Here is an 18,180-nt window from a genome sequence, read left to right on the forward strand (position 1 = left end):
GATGGACAGCTGGCTGGATTCATTGACCGGCTCGTGATTTACATCACTGAAGACTCCAAACAACATTAGAGTTTAGCTGTGGACTGTGGACATGCTGTCTGCTACCAGAGAGCTGTTCAGTATGGAGGAGCAATTATGAGTTATTTTAGCATGAATGATTTAGCAATGCTGATGGGGCTGCGGTTTTGAGTCGACAGTATAAAACACCAGAACTGCATAATATTAGATGGTGATGTGAATTTTATTTTTCCTTTGGGCTTAAAGAAATAAATAAACTATGCATTAGCTGCATGAGCTAAATTAGAAAGGTTGCACATTAAAAAATAAATAAATAAATAAAGGGCCAGTATATAGTTATGTCTATATGTATAGAGGAATAATCAACTGATCTGAGTCTACGTTGCTATGTTTGGGCAAGAAATGAATTTCTACGAGACAAAATTAGGTATCTGGGTTTGAGTCGATCAGAACCAGAACCTCGAGGTTCTCCATTGTGGAGTGTTGCTGCAAACATCAGCAGAGAGTTGATCACCTGCTGAGTGATCAAGTCCCGCACATAACAGCGAAGAACAGAGCAGATTATGGAAAAGCTCACTACTTGGGGCAAAACCGAACAAATTGTAGTTTTTTTTTTAAACATTCTTATCATTTATGGTTTTCCTTGGAAACCTTACAATTATGTATTACTTTAAAAGTTACATAAAAATCTGTGAAAACAAATCGTGAAAATTCTTGCAACACTCGGAATGTTATAGTAAAATCTGTTGTTTCTACTACAAGCTGAATAACAAAGTTTGCTGAATTTGCAACAGTTTGTTTACCCAAGGTCAAATCTCTGTTGCATTTGGACACATTTGGCCCTGCAGACAAAAGGATGTCACAAAATAAAATGGAGAAAATCTCATTTCTCTCACCTCTTGATTTCTCAAGAAACTGGAAGTCCAAGCCTTCCGGTTTGTCAAAACCCACATTCCGCTTGTGTGCCAGTAACGCTTTTCACTGACTCCAAACCACAAAGCAGTAGGGGGACACTAACCCTGTTGGACTAATGAATAAGTTAATGTTCTTTGTCATTATTTTTATTAAAAAAAACAAAAGAAAAAAAAACCCAACCTGTAATATCTGTGCTCATTTGAAAGATTTTTAAACTGCCACTACTTCTTTTGATTTCTGATGATCATTTTCATGATTTCCAACACAAACAATGTTTGAAACTTAACATAAAAAGGAATCAAATTTTCAAATTAAAGACACTCATAATCATTTACCACACATTCATAAAAACTGCTGACTATTTTTTCATTCTTCTATGACGTATTGTCGTGTGATGCAATACCACAGACTGTTATGTGGCAACATCACTTCAGCTTATAGCGCAATCTTTTAAGATCAGCCTTTTTCCAAAAGTGTGCTGTCTTCTTTGAACATGACTGAAAAAGTTCAGGATGATGAGATTAAATCCATGTGAAGGAGGAAAATAAAGTCTTCTTTTTTTTGAAGCGGTTCAAATAATTTAATATCATTTAAATCCACCAGCAGTTAAAGAAGCACTTCAACTCTACAACAAACTTTGCACTCAAGTTGTGACAGAACAGTAAGCAATAAATAATACAATGATCAAATTTTAAGTTAATTTAACTATTAAACTCCTAATAAGCATTTATTCACTCGTATTCATGCTTTGACAATCAGTAACAAGGCCCAGTCCCAGGATATATAGTTTCAACCACATTTTCAAGCTGTGTAATAGTAGTTCTAATTCTATTATTATCAAATGCAAAACTCATTACGCTTCAGTGCTGTAAGATGTCGGTTTGAGTTTCGGCAAGCCATTGACCAAGTGACGAATTAAATTTGACGTAGGCGTCCTCAAAATGGGAAGTTCTTGGTTTCAATAGCGCAACTATTTGTCAAGATTCCACAAAGAAGTTTAGAAAATGTGCATGATTTCGTTTCCTTTGTACATATCAGTTTAAAGACAGTACTTGCAAAAGGTAGTCTGACAATAATCAATGCTAAAGAAGTTAAAAGGAAAGGGGGAAAAAAGAAATAAAAAACTTATCCGTGGGCCACCTTTGAATAAAAAATATACACGCATTTCTAACCCAATTTAGATTAAAGAAATAAAGATGCTTTAAAATAGTTCTCACTAAAAAAGGACAGATCATTATTAAATCCTCAGCCTGCGATGGATTTTCTGTCTCTCTTAGTGCTCTGATTTATAATTGACCAGCTCTTTGGCTACAGCTTATTCTGAGTAAATGGTATTTAAGTGCCATCATAAAATTCTACTTTTTTTTAAATTCAACTTGGGGCCCCTTTCTTTCCCCCCTCTCTAACACACACAAGTGAGAGAGTGGGAGTTGAGCAGTTGTGACTGTTGTATCTTTTATCTTGTATCTGCACAAGAAACACCTCTCCAAAGAAGGCCAGAAGGCATCTAGTGCATTCTTTGCATATGCTGCGGCTTTGCTGTCGTCGCAGAAGTCCGTCGCCTTGCTAATTCGTTTACTGTGAAAGGCATTTGTGGTGTCCTGGACAGTCTTCATCCTGTGACGTGGTCTACGGGGTCATTATTGGGGAAATTTGCTTAAAAAAAAAAAGTCTTCAGGTGTGTGGTGCTAAATGTAGGGATCCGCTCCTTTATTAGTGTCGAACAGGAGTGGAATCGCCGACGTACGCGGGCCGCTGATTGTGTCCTAGTGCCACACTGGATGACCCTCCTTCCTTTTCGTTGTCAGTTCCTCCTCCTGAAGGAGCATCAAAGATTCCAGTTATGGGTTTTCTTCTCCTTCCTTCCTCTCTCCTCCTGACCGTGCTTTCATCCCGTCGTGGCGTCAGCAGCGAGGCTTTCCAGGAGTGTTCTATAAATGTCCGAGCGGAGGAACCGCGGGTACGAGTCTCTTTCCATCAGCCCGTAAACTATCTTCTGAGCTTCGTCAAAGCAGTGCATGGTGGGAGTCTTGACGTTTCTTTTGATCTGCTCTCGAGTGTGATAGTCAATGTTGATCTGGAATGAGGCACACAGATAGGTATGAGGGGGATTTGAGCCAAGAGCGAGAGATGGGAGATTCAACATTTGAGCTGCTGTTTCTTTCACTAACACATAGAGCTTAAAATGTAAAACAGAAGCTGCATGTGTGTGTGTGTCTGAATGCAAAGACATCTCGCAACTTGCTTTACCTCTTTAGGTGATTCTGCTTTGATGAACTGCTCATAAATCTTCTTAGCTCTTGAGGACAATTTGAATGAAGACTTGATCTTCTTGTAGTCCTCACAAGTGAGCCAAAATTCAATATTTTCATCACTATATTCTGATTTGAGGAAGTTACGAAAGGTGGCCAGTCCATCTGAGGGAGGAACAAACAACAGCAGGCTTAGCCAGGTTTAAGGCACATATAGCATCCCTTTTGAGCTGTTCTGTAAGTCAGTTATTGCACGCAAACTTTCATTTTCTTAAACCTAATTTACTGTCTTAGCAGCATTTTTAATTCCCAAGAGGAAAACAACTTACATTTAGATTCAAGAAGCCTTTCCAGAGATTGCGACCATTGTTGGGTGTCTTCTAAACTTAGCCCGCTGGGAGAGAAAACATGTTGGATTACTTAACCAGAATCAAATTTGAGTGAAGTAAATCTACAAGGACAGAAAAGGCTCTGAGGCATTCAGGCCAGGAAGGCCTTTTGCAGATGTGCTTATCAAGTTCGTACAGAAATGTTGAACCCTGGGATTAGCTGGCAGTAGCATGTATCGTTCCAAAGCAAACACTGTGTCTCTAGATCATTTGAATCCTTTCGCGATGCCATAGATGGAGATGGTTGTAGCAGGCCGGCTATTTTAAAACTGAAATGTATGCAAAACAGTACATAAGGTTCCTCACCTCTCTGAGCATTGAGGCGTCTGTGAGAACATGCACTGGAGTCGACACATAAAGTTCTTTCCACTGTGTAGAAATAAGAAATACATGAGTTCATCCTTCATTGATTTGCTGTCCTTAAATAAGACTCCAGTGAGTGTGTGTGAAAGCATGACGAGAATGTAAGTAGACCAAAAGGAAGAACTTAACAGTCAAAATGTGATCACAATGTTATTTTTTTCCTCCAAAAGGATGTATTTTATTACCATTACCCTTTTTTCTAAAATTCCATATTTGTCCGACGTTAAGTTATTCGTGAGTTAAAACAAATCAAAATCTTTCACATAAATCAGGTGGTTAACAAATATCTTAAATAACTACCGAGTCAGCATGTCTACAACACATCCCAGTTTAAAAGTACTCACAGCGTGTTGTTTCTGTTCCTGTCATCTCGGTCCATGATGAAGTGATGAGTGCTGGGTGGTTCGGCTTTTATGCTGGGCATTGTTTTGTTAGGTCCACACTCTCAGGCTCTTGGTCCTGGTCATGCTGTGTCTAAGAGGTACTCAGGAGGGTTCCCCCTGCGATGCTGCTTTTTATACGAAGGTTTCCTGTCGCCACGGGCTGGGGCTGCTGGGATACCTCAGCAGCTTTACTCAGACTAAAGAGGAAGTACCCCTTCCTCCTCCTCCCGCCTGCTGCGCTTCTCCTCCTACTTCACAGTTCGAAACAACACTTGCAGCGCCTGAATGCCTTCCTCCTCCTGATGCCTTACTCCCTATTATGTCTCGCTGGCTCTTCTTCTTTCCCGTCTGCCGTTGCTTTTCAGTCTCTCCTCCTTGCTGGTCTAACCAAACAAACGGCAGTCTCTGAGGCTGAAAGCATACAGTGTTTGAATTATTTTTAGTCTGGCTGCGCAGATGCAAATGACAGCAACAGAGAGTGTGATAGGCAAATTTCCAACCATCTCGTGCAGCATGTTAAGCAGCTCATGAGATCAGACTAAATTCTGATCTCATGATAGCGCAAATGGAAAGACGGTTCTTCACAACAACTTATACAGCAAGAAACTTAAATCTTCATTTATCCCACATAAAAGATAGAATTTGCAAAAGAAAACAACGAGAAAAACATGCAATGTGAGGTCACAGCCTTTTGTAAGAAAGAGGAAACACCAGAGTGATTGCAACAGAGACCGAGCAAAAGGACAGGAAGTAAGAGAGACGGCCAGGACGTCACATTGTGACCAGTCTCATTTGGAAACCACCAAGTTGGTGTCTAAAATGTTTAGCCTGGACAAAATGAAATCTTTTAAATTGCGGTGAGAATAGAATAAATACTCGTGGACAGCATCAACAAAACAGAGAACAATAGCACTAGCATAAAATAACAGAGCAATACAAAACATGCATACAACAAAATGCACAAACAGCCTTATCTGTAATAATGATATCCCTCCAAACAAAGAAACTTTAGTTTATAAATATCTAGACGAACATTCTGCGAATGAATGAGTTTGCCAAAGGAAGCGGATTCGTTTTTATTTGAAGGAGCTCAGATATTTATCAGTTCACCCTGTTAGCAGTTCAGCAAACTGGGAGCTGACAGAAGTAAAGAGACTCAGAGTCAGTGCCAGAAATCCACTTGCTGTCTGGGAACTTGAAGTGAACTGGACAGTGTCTTGGCATGAGGTTAGCTATAACTGATATTAGCATCTGTGGTGCTGACCGCTGACGTTTGAGGTTGACTTCAGATCAGCTGTGATCAGTCCCAGACACTTTGGCTTGTGCCTTAGCAGATACCGAAAACTGAAACGCAGTGTTGGGAATTTACATTATGAACGACGTGTTGTCCTGTAGAAATACAGACGTTATCCTGGAAAGGATTTAAGTACAATGCATCAAACAGCCGATTGCTGTGCATGTGATTTAGTTTGAGAAAGTAAAGAGGTTATCTGGAAAATGGAAACCACTTTATGTGTTTGGTCAGTGATAATCTATCTCTCATGTACAAATACTGCAGCAAAGTAGTGAAATAAAAAAAAAAGGTTAGTTTAGCAGCTAATATGTTCTCACATGAAGAGTATTCAGTCATCTTTTCTCAGTGTAAAAATGCTGCTGCAGGATGTCCACAAATCTCTCTGGAGCTGACACTAAATGCAAAATGACCTCTAAAACTTTTTCCTGACCGCTAGAGCAGGATGATGACTGGTTGTAAACCATTTTGCATCTCCCATAACCCATTGAGTTTTGGCTACTGGATGTCATCCGTCAACTACCAAGTAATAATTTCTCAGCCTCCAATAAAGCCATTTTCGTCAACACCAGCACTGTTAGAAAAGTATTTGCCACTTTTTAGAGTTTTTCTGTTTTTCTTTTATTTGACATGATTCCATATTTTAAATCATTGACCATTTTTACATTTTAAACAAGTAAGCACAAAATTTTGATTTCATTTATAATGGGAAAAAAATCCTCAAACCAACCAGTCCCCATGTGAACAATCATCAGGTCAGGCTCCCTTCTTTATATCAAAACCAGTCGTCTGCCACATTTTAAACCACATTTTCAATAAAACATATCTAGTGGTGAGACTTGATAAAAAAAATTTCATTGAATTAATAGCAGGATCTGTACTTAAAAACCATTAACCACATTTAATCAACAACCACATAGTGTCAAAATAAGCAACATTTTCAATTCAAAAATCCATCCAGCCCTTTCAGGAACCCATGTAACTTGCAACATGGAACTGCTTTGAAAAACTACTTCTTTAGAAATGTGGACTGTTAATGTTGACATTAACACTGGGAACATCAGCATTGGGTGCTTTTATGCACCACAAATCTGGAACAAACTTACAGAAAACTGCAAAACAGCTGAAACACTGAGGTCCTTTCAATCTACTTTTAAAAACTCACCTGCCTATAGTTGCTTTTCATTCTGAATTAATAGAACATTGACCAACATATGATGTTTCTTAATGATTTTGATGGTGGCACTCAACAAAATGTAACGTCTGTTACAGGTTTCTGGTGACTGGATGCTGTTTTTATGATTTTTTTTTTATTTTTGTGTTTTCATTAGTGTGTTTTCAAGCACTTTGAAGTGCCATGCTGCTGAAATGTGATGTACATATCAGCTTGATTGATTGACTTCTGTGGTGCAACATGTATTACAGTGAGACTGTATTTTAGGTTTGAGTAGCTTCAGAGATAGGCTAACGCTTTTTTGCACACAACAACATTCCTTTATGTTTAGTTGCTTAGTTTGTCCTGCAGTATCTTGATAACATCTTTAGATGTCTAGATGAGTTAAGTGATTTGCTGATTCACTCTTTTGTTGAAAAGAAATTGAGCATGCGTTTCTTATAAAGTGGACAATAAGTCTATGTAATGAGGAAATAACTTCCACTGATGCACTGAGATGTTAGGGTTGATCAATGGATTTACCTGAACGACAACCAATTCTATGTTTGCTTGTGGCAGCCTGTCACACCGCTATTAACTAAAAATCTTTACAGTAAAGAGATAAAACAAACAACTTTCAAATTTTAGAAACTCAGTTTATTCAGCCCATAATTTTAGAAACTGCTCAGAGCACAAACACTCAGAAATGTATGTTGCTGAAATAGTTCCTTCTGACGAGACAGGCTAAAATTCTTTTTAGCCTGTGTGAGGTTGCATGACTGCTTGCTAAGCTCTGCTGTTACATAATCTAAGAATGAATTTGTGTTTGGAAGTGGCCGCAGCACTCACCGCTTCCTGAATGCTAGCACACACTGAGCATGCTAATTTATGTCTGCGGCATTAGAGATAGAGTGATGGGGTTTTGGTAGTTTCTCTCAACAATCGACACTCCCACCTTTGGGTGAATTCATTGAGCTGTTCACTCTTTGGAGTATCGGCATGATAGTACTTCAAGCTTTTTTGGAACTGCTTTACAAAGCTTTCTCAGGTTCACATTGCTACGATGCTTTTCTCTTTTTTGAATTGTCTTCACACAAACGTGCACGTGCCTGACCAACAAAATGACAAGTAGTCTGTTTTTATAAAGGTTTTCACAGTTACTGATGACAAATGAATCAAATGGCACCTGGCTACTAATTCCCTCATAGAATCAGGGAGGTAATACTCAGTTTCTCTAACGAGTAAGTTATTCGTCCATTTGTTCATGAAATTCTTGTAAGTCAAAACACACCTGCTTCAGTCCATTTCATTCTTCTGCTTGAAAATAAACAGGAAGTTGTGCATTCAGCCTTTGACTTCCCTGATGAAGTTGTTTTTTCTGGTGGTAATATTAATGCTCATCCATTACATTTATTGTTATGTAGTCATCTGTAAATGTGCATTTATTTTTTATTGTTTTTACATTTTGAAGGCAATTACCATTGAATAAGCCCTGCTGACATATGCGCTCTATTACAGCCTGTCCTTTAGTTTGGCTTCACTGATGCTGCTTCCCCTCCTTTGCCCAAACATGGCTGTAAGCACTGAGCTGTTACATGGAACTGCTAAATATTGAATTAATTGCACATTTACACAAAAGTGTTGCACCTCATGTGGATATAGATTCATTTAGGATTTCTAGCACTTTGATCAGTCACAATTGGGACAACTGTAACACAGTGCCATTGACACTACTTACTTCCTTTTAGCTACCATGGTAACAGAACTGGGCAATGAGAAAACAGTGGCAGCTTGTGTGTGAGGAACAGTACGCCGTGTGATGGAGATCCGAGAACTGTGTGATTTAGCAGGAGCAACCCCTGATACTCCAGTGTACTCACGTTTACTGACGTAGAGCTTTGGAATAAATTCTGCCGCTCATAACGAACTGGCCATTAAAACACTTATTTATTTTGGTCATTGCCAGTTTTTTAATCCAGTGGTCATAAACTGATTGAATGTCGTACAAACTTTCAGCATGCAGCAGACACAAACACTGAGGTCTTGACTTCAGATTGGAAATTTCCACTTCAGCCATGAAACCCGTTGTTTTTGGTAAACTAAGACTTTAACACATCTGCGTGTTTTGCCATAGTCAGAAATGTCTCATGAATGCATAAACCTTTGCACGCAGGCAAGTCAGGATAGAAAAAAAAACAAAAAAAAACTTGTTGTGGATGCCATTCAAACATTACTGTCAATACGATGCGCAAACAGTGATGCAAATGTTTGAAATCCACTGGCTCTGCTGGAACAGAGCTGTGTTTTTCTTTTTCCACAATTGAAAACATGCTATTAGTTTCTGGTGTAAAGACAGAGTGAGAAACTCTTATAACAAAGGATGTGTCTTCTACACTCTAAAAAGAAAATAGTTGAACCAACTTAATTGAATTGCTTCTATGGGTAACAAGCAGTTTATCCAACTTAATTTATTAAGTTTAACCAATTCAATATATTATAATCATCCAACTCAATTTGTAAATGTTTTTTTTAACAAATTGATTAAGTATGTTTAAGATAACAGATTTAAGTCAGTCTTACTCAAATCATTTAGTTTACTTAAAAAAATGGTAAATGGACTGAACTTATATAGCACTTTTCCACTCATTTTGACCAGTCAAAGCGCTTTACACTAGAGTCACATTCACCCATTCGCACTCAAACACATTTATACACCAATATGCAGATTGGTAGGCAATTTGGGGTTAAGTGCCCAGCGGCACATCAACATGAGGAAGCTGGAATCGAACCTACAACCTTCCAATCACAAGATGATAAGATGACTACTCCACCCACAGAGCCACGGTTGCTTACCAGGGAATCTGTCCCTGGTAAGCTTGAGTCATGGTGTCAGACAAGGGATACAAATATGGCATTGAACTTAATTATTTCAAGTAAAGTCAAAGTAAAAAGGTCATTTAAGGAAAATAGTGTATTTACAGGACACTGTAAAAAGAGTATTAGGCTGCAAACTAAGAAGTTTGCAGCCCATTTCTTAGTGGGCTGCAAACTAAATATTTCCAAACCAAATATTTAGTTTGAAACTACTTAAAAGTTTGACTTTCTGTAGAATTAAGTCAAAGAGATTTTAAATGTTTATTAGAACTAAATAAATGATTTGAGTAAGAGTGACTCAAATTTGTCATGTTAAACCCCCTTTATGAATTAAGTTATAAAAAATGGATGATCATAATAAATTGATTTGGTCAGACGTATGAAACTGACATTGAACTCAATTGTTTTAAGTAAAGTCAAAGTGAAAAGTTCCTTTAAGTTAAAGATTTGTAAGTTTTGAGTTAAATGAACACAAAACAGTAAGTTGTCATAGCAAAAGCAAAATAATTAAGTGAAATTAATGTAAATAAGTCCATTAGATGAACTGCAGCCCAAAAACACTTTTTAGGGTGTAGTGCATTTCTGTGTTTGTGGTAGATTTTATGGATTTTATGCTTTATGCTGAAATAGTAAAAATTTTGCACCAAAATTACTATAAATAATATATTGCTTGTTTTTAAAACTTTCTGCTCAGAGCCAAACTAGCTGGATCTCATGATATTGGATTGTTAAAATTAGCTAATAACATCATTTTTGACCAAAACTGCAGTATGTTTCCTCTCATCTAAGACCCTAAAATGCATCCCAGTGTCATTTCTACAGAGTCAGACTCTCTTGTTAAAGCAGGCACAATTTACAGATTGCCTTTAGAGCACGCTTTAGTATTTGCTGTTGCAGTGTTTGATGCTTTCAGCACAAAATGTTTTCACTCTCATTTTGCAATCTTAATAAGCAAAACCGATGCAGTGTGGGAAATAAATAAGTTGACTTGGGACATATTATATAAAATAAATATATTTAGTTAGGTTTAGCTTAGAATACAGTAATATATGTCTTACAAATAAGAGAAAAATATTTTGATTTGGAGGTTAAATAAGTGGACTTCTTTTTCTAAGGCAAATATGCATATTTTAAGCTGTAACTGTAAAATAAATAATGATAAGTGGTGTTTTTTAAAAAATATATTTTACAACTATATCCCCAAACTAACTGTCCTTTCTTGCATTCATTCTAATGCTGACATTTTAAGTATTTTAACTTTTTGAATTATTTATGAGGATGAAAAGTTTGAGTTAGAGGGTAAACAGAGCAATGAAGATAAATGTGTGCAGCTGATAAGTTATATAAAAGCAAATACTTTAAATATTCTGAGCTTTTTTAAAACTTCTTTAAACAAAAGACCCTTTATTTCTTCCTAACTCCCCACACTGTCTCTTTTTCTAAGTTAAGCACTTGTATTTTAGCCCCATCATTGTCTGTTGGGTGATGAGGTTATTCCCCTAACAAGGCAGTATATTCTGACTGTTACGCTTCAGGTTTTCTGATGACTCCAGCAGTGTTGTCGTTTAAGCTCCTGACTTATTTTTAGCTGCCTTAGTATTCCTTTTTAGGCTCATTTTTTAGGAAGAAAGCCTTGTTCAGAACGGAGAACGATTAAAGGTCACAGAGGGATTGCTTTTTTTTCCAGTTTGGTAAACCCTGCAACTTGTGTATGGAATCATCCCTGAACCTAATTAGAGAACATATCAGGCATAAGACCAAAGACAGGATCTTTTTTTCTGAGAAGTGGAAACTCTTCTCCTATTTTGTGGTTCCTGAGCATTTCTAAGTCTGCACTTAGTCATTTAATCAAAAAAAAAAAAAATAAGAACAACGGGAAAAAAAGCAAAAACAAAAAACCCAGGAAAAAAAAAAAAAAAAATCACCACAATAATGTAGATGCAGGATGTAACAAGTGATTTCAAGTTGAAGTCAAATCGCAATTTTCTATTATTTACAGTTAACATTTTAACTTTAAATGGATCCTGTCTAGTTGCCTGAACCTCGGCTTGATTATCAACTCTAATCATCATCAATACAATTAATGCAGAAGACAAACATTTAACTTTTTTATGTTTTGAGGATTCAATTTGAAATGTAAAAAAACAACCAGTTGTGAAATCCCTCTTCGGTTACCAGTAAATGTCAGGTTTCTGAATGAATAAAACAGGAAGTTTTTCCACTTTGAAAGAACATTATTGTTTTTATATTTACATAGTAGATACACATTAATCCTTGTATTCAAAGTATCCACTACTTTAGTAGAACATCAAAACATGTTTAAAGGCTCTTTTCTCCTCTCTGTAATTCAACAGATTAGGAAAAAAAATATTTGGAAATCATTTACTAAATCTACACTTAAAGGTGTTGTTTTCATGTCTGCACAGTAATTATGCTCCAAAGGACATCATAAAAAAATAATAATAAGAGCAAGGTCCAAAATTGTTAATGAAGAAAGAGGGAATATTGCATTTCTAGAATAGAATCAGTTTTATTTTTGAAGAACCTGGAGGCTTTATTATTATTATTTTTTAATTACACTCCCTTATTTGCAAAAGAATAAAATGAAAGTAAGGTAAATAAAATACTACTTTTTAAAGATGCAAAGTGATCTAATTTAAAGTTCAGTTTGAGTCATTAATCTTCCACAGCCCAGTATTTTCTGGCTAACAAATCAAACTCACCCTTTTGCACAAAAATGAGTGCATCTCAGCCAAAGTTTCATCCTATGGTTCTCTTACTGCGAACATTGAATTAAAACAAATTAACTTGGAAGCTGCAACTAACTACGTTAGATTTTATGCATAGTTGACAAACATTATGTTCTTAAATGCATTCAGAAAACTGCAAAACAGCTGAAACACCGAGTTCCTCTAAATCCAGGCTAAACACTCACCTGTTTAGAGTTGCCCATGAATCATGACAACTGGAAGATATATCAATATGATGGTGTTTGACTAAATGTAATGTTTATTGCTGTTTCAGAATTACTTACTGTATTATGTTTTTATGGTGTAAAGCTGCTTGAACTGCCTCGTTGCTGAAATGTGCGATAAAATAAACTTGACTTGACTTGACTATTGAGCTCATGCTCATTGCGTAACATCACCATGACAACCATGTTTTTGTATACACCGTAACAACAGCGAGGAGCAGGAATTATCTGCTGAAAGGTACATTTACTGGCATTTTTTCACTCCTAATTATGAGATAAATATTGATTATAAGACTGAAGTCTCAGATCATTGTTTCAGGCGAGTTTTAAGTTCTTGTGCTTACAACTTTATGGTAGTTGACAGAAACTCAAGTCCCAATCTCTGCAATAGTTTGCATCAAAAAAAGAAAGAAAAAAAATCAACATTAAGAAATAAACTGTAAAAAGTAAACAATCCCTCATTTAAAAACAAAGGAATGTCATGCCATTCACATATGTTAATCTTTTATTGTTCTCCATAATCTCCCCTGACTTACTTAGACTTTCAAGCAACACATGCAGCACTTTAAGCAACCCTGAACGAGCATAAAAATGCACGTCGTTCTTCAATGCACATCGCCGTCACATAACTCCTCTCTCTTTCAGCTGTTCTTTTCAATGACTTTATATTCTTACAAACACAAAACATTTTTAGGCTGTACACCCTGACACTGAGTCGTAGTGTTTTCCCCTGAAATGGGAGCAGTGCCTATTTTTCCCTAAATATACCAATGGGTCCTAGATTTGCGCTTCAAACTCAGGTAAGCATCTGAGTGAAGGAATCTGGGACAAGAGTCTCTTAGCATCAGGAGGTAGACGTGTTTCTGGGCCTCATCAAAGCAGCAATGGCTTGGCTTCTCCAGCGACTCCTGGATTTTCTCTCTGACGCTGTGGTCTACATTGATCTAAAAGAGAAAAACGAAAAAAAGTTTAAATTTAGAATGTGCAATTGATAAGTGATGAGCTGGTAAAATGATCAATGGCTTAATCTGGCAAAAAAAAAAAATGTCTCAGGAATAAAAGATTCAAGAAAATCTCTTTAGCTTTAATCCCAACAAAAATATACAGAAAGCTGAGTGGTCCTTGTCCGGTGAATCCCAAATTTAAATACAATTTTCTTGTGTTATTTTTAAGCATTCCTTTTATTTAGAACTAACAACACTGAGCAAATTATTAGAACAGTGCTTCTTTTTATTTGTCTCAACTAAACAGCGTGGTTGTGTTTACCATTGTTTTTTTTTGTCTCCACTTAGCCAAATAAAAGAAGAAATGTATACAAAAGCTGATGTTAAAACACAAATTCCTAAAGCATGAAAAACTAACCATTTGGATCAGAAGTAAAAGATTGTGAATAGAATCACGAATAAATGACAGCCAAGACATGCCGAAACATTTTCTGCTCAAGGCATCGTTTAAAATAAATACCAAAGTTTCACTGAAATTCGGAGCACAAATTAAGTTGGAAGTTGAGACTTCAAACGCTTACATGTTGTGTTTCACTTCACTGTACGTCACTTCATTCTAGTTCTGGGTCATTGTGTTGGCACAATGCTTCTTTCAGTAATGTAAGATTTATTTAAATGGCAATGAAAAAGACAGGTATCCCACTCCTGGCCAAGAAGGCCGCTGCTCTCCTTGTTGAACACTATGAACTCCTGGATTACTGTCAAACTGACCTCTCTGCATGCTGTAGGTTTGACAAACTCCTCATAGATCTTCTCAGCTCTCCATTTCAGGTCATCTGAAGCTGACCTAAAGTCTTCACAAGCGAGCCAGAAATCAATGTTTTCCTCACTGAACTCAGACTCCAGGAAAGAACGGAATGCCGCCCTGTACCCTTCGGAAAAGTACAGGTTAAAGTCAAACACTTGTTCATTATCTTGTAATTCCTTAATGTTTGAAAGTGTTTGGGAGGATTGTAACGGTACATTTTGTGAAAAGTTAGAATGTCTTACTTTTATCTTTCAGCCATTTTTCCAGAGATAGGTCAAGTTTATGGTCAGTCTTCCAGCTGTAGGAAAAAAATATTTATTATTGATCTTTACTGCCATGAACACAAAATATATTGCTAACAGAAATAACAAATAACTAGAAAGCCACTACCTGAGGTTTGAAGGACAAGCTTCATCATTTAATTTTTGACCTGAGGACCATATGTTGCAGTTTCTCCTCCTTCGATTCAGAACAATATCAATCCTGTCACACAAATCAAATTAAATCTATGCAAAATAATAACCAACAATGAGAAAAAACATTATCATAGTCAGTGTCATACTGTCTGGCTTACCTTCGCGGTCGTTGCACATTTGGAAATAAATCCTTTATATCGCTAAACCGAATCTTGGAAAACAGAAGCTTGGGCATTTTAACATCACTGGTATCGTCTTAGCAGAAGATCAGATGATCTGATGTGTAAGTAAATGGTGTTTGGTTTCCCCTGATCTGGATTTTAACTTGATAGCTGTAGTGAAACACCTGTGACGTTGAGGGCCTGCTGGTGCAAGAAAAAAATACCTTTCAGATAACTGTTTGGACGGCTGCAGATTCGACTCAGAGGCTGTTGTTACTGACTCACGGCTGTAAAATTCCAGTGAGGAAAGATTGATATTTGACTCAGATATTTGAGGAAAAAAAAATGAGAACAAAGAATCAAGAGGAGGCTCGAAATGTCTAAATATAAAAGAAAACTGATATGGACAAGAGAGATGAATTATTTTTAGAAGGTTTCTGAAGTGTGTTCATAAGAGCGAGATGTTCCTGCTGGGGAAGCCACATTTCCAGTTCCGGTGCTTGAAGCAGTAACCGTATGTCTGGGACTATGACTGAGTGAAAGGTGGTGAATCTCATGATTGTGATTAGTGGGAGGATCGGATCAAATTTGAATTTTTATCTTCTGATGTCTTCGTCATCAAAGCGTGACATCTGGTTGGCGCTGATGATCAAAAGTGAGACAAGACAAGGTTTGGTTATGGAGGAGTTTCAGTCTTCCGGCTGAATCCTGGATGGAAGTTGGTTGAAACTGTTTGTAGCTCTGCTGCACCATGTTCTGTGTAAAAGTTGGTTCTTGGTGTAGATTGGAGAATCTCCCTCAAACAGTAAAAGATGCAGATTTTACATTTTATTTATAAAAGAGTTTATTAGTGTCATGATCTTTGGGTGTTTGTGTTTTGGTTCTCTCTTCTGTTTTTGTGTAGGTTATTTTAGTTTTACTAATTTTGTATGGATTTTCTCATTTTATTCTTGTGTGCATCTGTTAGTCTTTTTCTCTGGTAAACACTTCATTGTGTGCCATAGTTCAACTTTATTTATTAATTGATTTCCCCGTGTTTCCCCTGGCCTCATTCAATGTATTTTTCAGTATTCATTATTGTTGAATTTTTCAGATGAGTTAAGATTCCTTCTGTGTTTCCTTCCTTAGTTATTCTGCCTTTCCTCAGTTCCCCGCTTGCCATCTCCCCCAGCTCCTCTGCCTTTTGTGCTCCATAATCACATTTAAACTAATTGGTTTCATTCACTCACTGCTGGATGCTTAAGTTATACTGACGCTGTCTCCTTTAATCCTATGTCTTTTCTGTCGAGTTCTGTGAGTTTTTCAGTTAATAAATGAATCATTCTTTGCTACTCAATGTCTTCCTCCTCAAAACCCTCAAAACATGACCTAGCTTGTAATCATAAGAAAAGGTGCTGCATGCGGTTAAGTTTAGGGTTAGGGTGTTAATTCAGATTAGACAGAGTTACGACAAGTGAAAATTGAAAGACGCTGTGTGTGTGTGTGTGTGTGTGTGTGTGTGTTTGTGTGTGTGTGTGTGTGGGGTTGTGTGTGTGTGTGTGTGTTTAGTTTTTAAGAATACCCTCAGGGGGCTTAACCGTCAGGTATAGTACGTTTGTGGTTAGAGAAAGGCTGGTGGGTTTATTTCAAACTTTCCCCTCTAGAGAAACAGGAGCAACAGCAGATGTATACATGAGACTGTGGACTGCACATTTCATGAGCCAACGCCCTTTATTTTGCACGCTTGGCAGAACAGTACTTTTACACAAGTACATGGGAAAATTCAGAGAATGCAAATCACTTAGGGCACATGATGTCATCGTGAAAAAGTTCATGGAGCTTGTGATTCTGTTTTAAACTTAAACAATATCTTATTTTTACATCATCTAAAAAATGAGATGATAGTCTGATGGCTGACCTAACATTGATAATGACAAAAACTTATAGACAAAGTTTTCTACTCATATTTATTTATACACTTTAGCAACCTCCTAAAACCTTCCTAAAACAGGAAATGTGTAACTGTGCTCATTTTTGTGGGCATTATAGCTGCTGGTCATGGCAACAACAGTTAGTATGGCACCTGTTGCTACGTTGTGCACCCTCTGCAACACCCTCTCTCATATTTGCATGAAAATTTCAGACAAGGAAATGTGTGTAACAAGGAAGAATAAATAAATTAAAATGAGAGCAAAATTTCTACAAAAAATGCATGTATTGAAGAACAGGTTCTGAGTTGGAAAACACAAACAGGCTTTTCTCCTCTCAATCTTCCAACCAAATGGTCAACTGATACTGCAGATGGGATGTTCGTGTCGTGGTGGGGAGTCGGGGCAAACTTCTTTTGGTGTGTCAATTAGTCTTTAAAGAAATGAAGATTATTCAATTGGAAAACACAATATTTCACAGATGGCACTGCATGACCAAAAAAGGGCTTCCTTTTGCATTTTGGAGCTCTTCATACTCTGGTTTAGATTAATTGTCAGTTTTTTTCTATGACCTGTTCTAAGACCTGTTTGTACCAATTATTTTAAAAACATGTGGTTTTCAATCAGTTTTCCTGAGTTTCCTTTGACTCAGGCCTGTTGATAGATATGCCTAAAATGGCTGAGAATGTACACAAGCATACTTTAAGTTTGCAGTTTGCAGAAATCTTTTCCATTTTCAACACCTGGCGTTTAAAAGGAAACAGGCTCACCACAGTAACTTAAGGACAATCCAAAGCTGCAGGAAGTTAAACGCTAAAATTCCACAATGCATGTGTCAGGGCCTAAGAAAGACTTCAAAGCATGGAACAAAGCCTTCACTTTTTGTCTAAAATTAGCAACTAAGATGTTGCAATTTTTAAAATTCTTATTAAAAGTTTGGTTCACATGACTGAATCGTGACTTATGTGCATCACAAGTTGTGGTCAAAATTTTGTAAAACCTTCACAAATCTTCATTGATTAAAACAGGATCCATATAATACATGAAAGTCAGGCAACGTCAATGAAAGACAAACACTGTGATCATGGTTGATAAACTGGTTTTCTGGGTTCAGATCCTCTGACAAGATAAACGTGACATAATGTTCTGGCACCATGCATTGCTCACGTGCTGCGAAAAGATCAAACCAGTTATGGGTTTTTATTTGTGTTTTTGTTTTTAAAGAACCAATTAGAAACCTGCTCTCCCTCCAGCTCCAAAACACATAAAAGATAAAAACGGACAGTAGCAGTCAGCCTATTTGCTAAGTCAGTCTGTGTTTTGAAGTAAAAT

The 18,180-nt window shown here is 37.1% G+C and overlaps 2 protein-coding genes across 2 annotated transcripts; both read right to left on the bottom strand.

Annotated features, from left to right (window-relative positions):
* Positions 1-227: 227 nt before the first annotated feature.
* On the bottom strand, positions 228-4,704 carry LOC103143868 (regulator of G-protein signaling 21-like). The gene is made up of 5 exons (XM_007560576.2): positions 4,282-4,704; positions 3,881-3,943; positions 3,515-3,579; positions 3,184-3,350; positions 228-3,010 (listed from the first exon to the last, which is right to left on the bottom strand). Exons 1-5 carry the CDS (start codon positions 4,359-4,361, stop codon positions 2,822-2,824), a joined length of 564 nt encoding a protein of 187 aa, XP_007560638.1. The 5' UTR covers positions 4,362-4,704; the 3' UTR covers positions 228-2,821.
* Positions 4,705-13,099: 8,395 nt separating this feature from the next.
* LOC103143869 (regulator of G-protein signaling 21-like) lies at positions 13,100-15,124 on the bottom strand. The gene is made up of 5 exons (XM_007560577.2): positions 14,939-15,124; positions 14,755-14,847; positions 14,607-14,662; positions 14,328-14,488; positions 13,100-13,556 (listed from the first exon to the last, which is right to left on the bottom strand). The coding sequence occupies exons 1-5, from the start codon at positions 15,013-15,015 to the stop codon at positions 13,371-13,373; spliced, it is 573 nt and encodes a 190-aa protein (XP_007560639.1). The 5' UTR covers positions 15,016-15,124; the 3' UTR covers positions 13,100-13,370.
* Between the last annotated feature and the right edge of the window lie 3,056 nt (positions 15,125-18,180).

This window comes from Poecilia formosa, unplaced genomic scaffold (assembly GCF_000485575.1).
Source record: "Poecilia formosa unplaced genomic scaffold, Poecilia_formosa-5.1.2 Scaffold116, whole genome shotgun sequence".
Lineage (NCBI taxonomy): Eukaryota > Metazoa > Chordata > Actinopteri > Cyprinodontiformes > Poeciliidae > Poecilia > Poecilia formosa.